Source organism: Calidris pugnax, unplaced genomic scaffold, assembly GCF_001431845.1.
Source record: "Calidris pugnax isolate Ruff unplaced genomic scaffold, ASM143184v1 scaffold573, whole genome shotgun sequence".
NCBI lineage: Eukaryota > Metazoa > Chordata > Aves > Charadriiformes > Scolopacidae > Calidris > Calidris pugnax.
Window position 1 is genome coordinate 705,179 of NW_015091316.1, and position 7,082 is coordinate 712,260.

Below are 7,082 nucleotides of genomic sequence, written 5' to 3' on the forward strand. Positions count from 1 at the left end.
GAGGTGCAGTGATGGCGAGCACTGGGAGGGCAGTGCTGGGGCTCTTGGAGCGGGGGGGGCTGGGGAGGTCTGGAGGGCAAGGAGGGCCGCCGGGGCAGGGGGGACAGACGGGGAGGGCACTGGAAAGAGCGCTGCCCGGACTGGGAGGAGGTCTGGAGCCGGAGCAGGGGAGGGGAAGAGCACCCGGGATCCTTCTGCTGCGCTGCTGCGTGCCGTGGCAGCCGAGAGGGATGCAGGCGTCTTTGTAGGGAGAGCAGCGCTGAGCAGAGACGCTGCCGAGGAGCCGAGCAGGCCCCTGATGCTGATGTTGTCATCTGTGTCTCTGTTATGTATTATTTCCAGCTGATTGGTAAAGATGGAAAGAGGGAGAGGAGGAGGAGGAGGAGGAGGAAGGAACCTGGGAGGCTCTGGCCTGCAGAGGAGCATTTATTCCCAGTCCCAGCAGCAGTACCATTACCCGGCCTCCTCCCAGGGCGGCTGCATGGAGATCCAGGAGCTGGCCTCCAAGAGGGTGGACATCCAGAAAAAGCGATTTTATCTGGATGTGAAGCAGAGCTCCCGGGGCCGCTTCCTGAAAATCGCCGAGGTCTGGATAGGAAGAGGCAGGCAGGACAATATCAGGAAGAGCAAGCTGACCCTCTCCTTGTCTGTGGCCGCCGAGCTGAAGGACTGCCTGGGGGACTTCATCGAGCACTATGCCCACCTGGGCCTGAAAGGCGGCCACAGTCACCGGCACGAGCACAGCAATGACAAAGAGCAGCATCCCCAGAGGCGACAGCAGCACCCGCCGCCTTCGCCTCCGGGGTCTGTTGGCTCCGAAGAGCACCCTCACAGTGTCCTCAAAACGGAGTACATCGAGAGGGACAACAGAAAGTATTACCTGGACCTGAAGGAGAATCAGCGAGGGCGCTTCTTGCGGATTAGACAAACCATGAGTAGGGGGCCTGGCATGATGGGTTATTTTGGCCACAGCTTGGGACAGGAGCAGACGATCGTCCTTCCAGCGCAAGGGATGATTGAGTTCAGGGATGCTTTGGTCCAGTTGATTGAAGAATACGGGGAGGGAGATATAGAGGATCGGCGGGGGGGAGGCGATGAGCCCCCGGAGCTCCCCGAGGGCACCTCCTTCCGAGTGGACAACAAGCGCTTCTACTTCGACGTGGGATCCAACAGGTACGGCATTTTCCTGAAGGTAAGTGAGGTGAGGCCACCCTACCGTAACACCATCACAGTTCCATACAAAGCGTGGACACGGTTTGGGGAAAATTTTATCAAGTACGAAGAAGAGATGAGGAGAATTTACAACAGCCATAAAGAAAAAAGGATGGATGCCAGAGGGGACAGTGGTGAAGAGCAAGAGGGTCTCGAATAGAGTGCATTGGACTGGCCGTCTGGCAAAATAAAACAAAACAAAACAAGTAGAAATTGGTGAGAGGGACTGACCTATAGTAATTTCAAGTCGCCCCATTTTTTGTAAAGTCCTTTTCTGGTAGTTCTTGCTAACTCCAGTCCGTAATGTTATAGGAGTCTGGTTATCACGTTGAATTACGCCCCAAACATCTCCGTATGTCTTATGAAAGTACCAACCTCCCGAGTCTCTATGAGTCAGCTGCTTCGAGTGTTGAAGACTATGGAAGTACGCATATCAGCACAAAAAAAATCCGGCACTCTGACCTTTAAATAGTCTAGATAAGGCTTGTGTTGCACTTCAACGTGATACAAAAAAAACCCCACAACCCCAAACCTTATGCTGAAACGTATCGGTTTCTGCTTATGACGGGTTTTCTGGGACTGAATTCTGCCTGTACTCAGTCGAAAGGCTGAGCAGCGTAGCCGTGGGGCGTTTACAACAAAAATCAACTTCATGTGAATTGCTGGTTTGTGTATGAGGAAAGGTAGAGGTTTTAAAATTGGCATCTGCTGGTTTTTGAGTGTGAAACGATCTTCTGTGTGGGTAAAACCTTGATAACTGGTCAGACCTTGATAATGTGCTGGTGAAGAGCAGAAGATTTGTTATCGTTTCGTAGTTTTGTGCTGACTGAATAACCCCCATATCCCAGGATAGCGAAGCTCTACTTGAGTGCTGAGCCTTCTGAATTAATGGCAATGAATAATAACCCACTCCTCATCTACGTGTTCTGCCCATGCGAGGCTGGTGATTTTTTTTTATTTTTAATGCATTTGTCCAAAAGTTCAAAAGGTATTTTTGTATTAGGAGTGTTATGGGTTGCAGGAGGCCGCTGTGGAGCGGGTATTCAGAGGTGGAGGGACCGCTGCAACCGAGGCTCCTGGTTTCTCTCCCAAATGTAAGATTAATCCAGTCGTGATGTACGAGGAAAACATCTGGGCGTTTTTCTCCTCCTGCTGCGAGAAAGACCTTTGGGGGGTTTGGTGCACTATTAGATTCGTATAAAAAGGCCTCTCTCTCATACTTAACCCGTAGTGCATTTCGGAAGCCGTGGTTAATGCCACGTTGGGTTCTCTGTCATGTTGATTTTACAGGTGGTGGTGTTAGGAGACAATATCTGTGCCCTCAAATCCCCCTCTTCCCACCCGCTCAGAGCTGGGGCTGTCGTCAAGCCCACCTGATCGCCCACCACCAGGTTTCAGGGTTGTCCCGCTAAAGTCTCTGTAACATCAATTTTACATCTCATGATATAAACTCTCTGCCTGGAGAGAGAATGTGTACAATTAGCTGTTTAGGAGGTTGATGAAAGATTTTGAAAATTCTTTCTTGTTTATTTAAACATGAATATTTAGAATGGAAGGGGCTTTTTCCAGACCTTGGGCGACCAGCTCCTTCCCCTCTGAGACCAGTGGGTATTTCCAGTAACGGGTTGCCCACCTGTAAGATTTTGTTAAAGTCGACATTACTGTGTCTAACCAGATATTTATAATCATTTGGATCATTTTTTTTTGCAGAGTGGCCTAGTGTGCACGTGGACCAGCTATTTTTCCATGCAACCATTATGTGTTTGGGTTTTTTTAATCTATTGGAGAAACATATTTATCTCTAACCAGACTGTTCATCACTCTTAGTCTGAACCCACCTGCACGCTGCATGGCCACGCTCAGTCCGAATGCTATTACCTGTTAATATCATTAACCATAACAAGAAAAGTTGGGGAGGCAGTGGTGGGAATCAAGAGGATAATCTGGACTTTAGTTTGGGTACTAAAACTGGTCAATCTGTTTTAACTTTAAAAAAAAATAAAAATAAAAAAAATAAAAGCTTGCACCAAAGTCACCAAAGAACCTTTAGGAAAATGTTACGATTGTGACAAGAAGTAAGAAAATTAATTTCACTGTTTTAGGTGATTCCCCCTTTAGGTAAAACCACACATAACAGTTACAGCAACCAAGCCTTTGGCTTAGTGTCAAAAAATCCCATCCACGTCTGCATAAGTCACTCTTTCAGGTATTCTTTCAACTCTCGGAGAGACGTTCTCGCTCCACCACTCAAACAGCTAGCGGACCGCGATGAATCAGCTGGAGGTTAAACGGGGTGCTGGTTCATCGTCGCTCTTAGGGTCCCAATGGGTCCCAATGGTTTTAACAGGTCAATTAAAAAAAAAACAAACCACAAAACCAACATTATAATAACTCCACATCCTATTATTGGTGAGAAACCGGAATTTAGTGAATGAGGCATACGTTAGCGTATCGCTGACTGCTGCTGCCCGTCATAGTGCCTGGAGTAAAATATTAACTTGTATTCCAACAAACCGGAGCTATGAATGTACAAACTTTTTACGCTCTCCTTCCCCCTCCTGTTTCTACGTGGTGTTCCTCCCCTACCAGCCTGACATCTCCCCGTCCCATCCTACCTTTGCCTCGAGGGATCGTAAAAGCTCCTATGTTGGAATTAGCCGTGTGTGTTGTACGTGATCATGCCTTCCCTGTGTTCCTGTAGCATTGATGAGGAAAATACTTGCGACGGGGAAAACAATTGGAAAGGGATATTTTCTTCACCGTTTTAAAAGAAAAAAAAAAAAAAAGATGCAAAATGGCTTTCCTTATTGCTGCCCATTTTTTTAAATGCCCCTTTATCTTTGTTTTTAATGAATTGGCCTTCCGATGGCATTAGTTTGTTGTAAATATCACCCAGGAATTGAGTGTCCGCTGGCTACCGGGTCAGGCTCGGTATCCCGTAGGACCCACTAATGCATTTACTCCCCCTGGCACGGGATGCACCTTAGTATCCAAAACTGGATCGCGATCTTCACGTTCATAGCCGATCACGCGTGGGTAAACCACTAGCTGTGGGTTTCCACCGCAATGGAAAGCACCGATGTTTGCAGATGTTGTCGTTGGAGGGTAATGCAGACTCACTGGAAACGTAGCAATGCAAGACTTGAACGGTGAGATTTGGAAACGGGTTCCTTGTTATTTTTGGCAGCGCGTGTTTTCAGCTTCCGAGAGCGGCGATAGCGCGGGCTGCTTGCGCCCGGCGAGGTGCTCGGGAACGCCGAATCCCTAAAGCGTTTTAAATGTTCGTTCCCGATGCCCTGAAACTGCCATGTCCCTTAAACTTGAGAAAACACAAGCTTATTTGCACTAGAAAGAACGGCCAAAAACAATCCTTAGGAGGACAGGGTGAAGAGCACCAGTCTGAACCTCTTTTTCTCATAAGAGAATTTCCTATTCAAGCCCTCACCTCTGTTTCAAAATTGTATGGTCCCGGCAGAAAGTCTGTCAGTTCAATAATTAAATTGTAATGCACTTTATATTGTGTAAATAATACTAGGAGCACATTTCTGCTCCCGCTCTGGTAAGGGGATGCTTCGGTAACGTAGGCTAACGCTGAAAGAAGCCGTCTCCTGCATGCACGTGTCTGTTAGAGACCTATCGTACTTGCTTGGTCCAGCTCCGCTCGTGTGTTAGAGGAGGACAGGCGCTATATTGAGGATCTTCTCAAACCACCAAGAGTGGGATGATTTTTTTTTTTTTTTCTTTGAAGTTGCGATTTGCAGAGCTGCTGAGCATCCTCAGCTCCGCCGTCGCTGTGGCTCCTCGCCCCTTCTGCAAATCCGGCCCCCGATGTTGCTGCCGAGGCTTAAACCCAAGCTTTTTTTCGACAAAGCCGAGTCCAGCAGCTCCCTCGCACTTTCCCCGCTGTGGGGACAGGAGCTGGGGCGATCCCTAGAAACCTTATCCCAGGTGCAGGAGGCTGCGGGGGCTTCCCCTGCCTTGCAGCTGGGGGGTTTGTGTTGAGTCCAGCCCATCAAGCCCCCTTTCTCGGTAAAGTATGGAGGCAGGGACACGCTAACGAAGGGTCGGGAAGTGTTTTGCGCTGGTGCAGCGAGGGTGACCCACCGGGTCATCTGGGGGGAGGATGGCAAAACCCACCGTCGTGGGTTCGTCGTGTCGAGTCTGGATGATGGACTTTACCCAGCAAGAAGCTGCAGCAGTTATTGGTAATCTACTCGTTGTCTTAAGTGTTTCTTATCTGTATCTGATATATACAAATTCATATTCACATATAGGCATTAATATATTTATGTGAGTATATTGTAGCCTGTAGTAGCTCATAGCAAAATAATCTTATTTATCTGACGTACGCGGTCTAAAGAGGGGGCAGTTTTTTCCTTCTACCGGTCTGGATAAACACATTATTTCACCAAGAGCTGGTTACGTGCTTTTCGTCATGGCCCTTGGAAGATTTCTGCTTTAAATGCTCTCATCCCTTAGGATTTTGGCAAGCCTACAAGGGAAAACATAGTGAAAAGAAGGCAAAACTCTTCCTTGGAGGCGTTGCTGGGGTGAGGTGAGAGCTGTAAGGAAGAGGCAGCTGCAGGTACTGCTGGTCACATCATGTTTCAGTGCCATTTTACAACCCTTGGCTCTGCAAATCTGTACTGCCATGTTCGTAAAATCCCTAGTGGAAGTATTAAAACCCCATCCTTTATTAAAAAAAAAAAGCAAACAATTATGAAAATCAATGTCAGCACACTTTTTTTCTGCATAAGATGTTGTAGTCTAATGATTGCATCATTTTTTTTCCCTATGGCCTATTGATGTGACCTAAACTCACAGGGAAGGTAGTTGGTAGTGATTAGGAAGCCTACTGCTCACTTTACTTGCAGCCCTTTTATCCAAGCATAGTAATTTTTATAGCAGAAAAAAGGTTATTGCGTATTTTTATTGGGCAGATTTTGCACCAGGTCAAAAATTAATTAATAAGCAGTTTTAGTTCCATGGCATTCCTACTTTGCTGTACATACAGTATATATATACAATTTATAAAATAATTCTTAAAGAAAAGTATACCTTCAATTTAATTTTCTATGTTGCTTCCTCCAAAATTAAAATGCCCTTTATTTTTAGTTACTTAATGTGTTGTGGTGTCTAAAGTTCACCTTTCCCTTCCTACCCCACCATTCCTTTCAAGTTGTCTTCGAAAAAGTTGTCTTCGAAATAAAGAGTTTATCCAAGTAAAAGTGGAAATAAAGGCTACATTGACATTATCATAAGCTGTATCATAAGCCAGCATTGATCCTGCCAGTGAGAGCACTGGCATTGGGCAGCAAAGCTTGTCCAGCATCTCCCAGATTTCCTGGGAGAGCGTGATCCGTCCCCATAGGCACCCAGCTTGCTGGGACCACGACCTTGTCCCCTTGGACGGGCATGTTGACGGTGGCTTGAGGTGTCAGTGGGTTTAAGCCATCCTCCCCGTTGGGCAATGGGTGTATCATCTGTACATCATTAAAGCTAGCGTGGTGATGTCTTCTCTTGACCCCTTTGTCCTTTCAGTTCCGTCTGGAGTCATTAAAATTTCATTGCCTAGATGCAAAAACAAGCAAATTTGAGCATCTGGAGAAAAAAGATTCAGCTGTTAGGCTTTTTTCTTCTGGGTAGAAGCGAAACCTGCATGGGACTGTGGTTCCTGTGAAGGGTCTCTGTTGCCCTCTGTGTGCTACATGCTTGCAGTTCGTTATCGCTTAGCCTGTCAGTGCTGCCACATCACAGCTGTGGATGTTTTGGAGTGATCTTGTGTTGCCTAAATATGGCTGAATTCTGTCCTGACCACAGGAAAACAGCCCCAGCCAGGTGACAAGATGCTTCTGGACTCGGGTGTTTTG

The 7,082-nt window shown here is 47.0% G+C and overlaps 1 protein-coding gene across 1 annotated transcript; it reads left to right on the plus strand.

The window, feature by feature from the left end:
- The first annotated feature begins 355 nt into the window (after positions 1-355).
- Positions 356-5,361, plus strand: PURG (purine-rich element binding protein G). Its single transcript, XM_014960926.1, has one exon. It carries the CDS (start codon positions 356-358, stop codon positions 1,370-1,372), a length of 1,017 nt encoding a protein of 338 aa, XP_014816412.1. The 3' UTR covers positions 1,373-5,361.
- Positions 5,362-7,082: the final 1,721 nt, after the last annotated feature.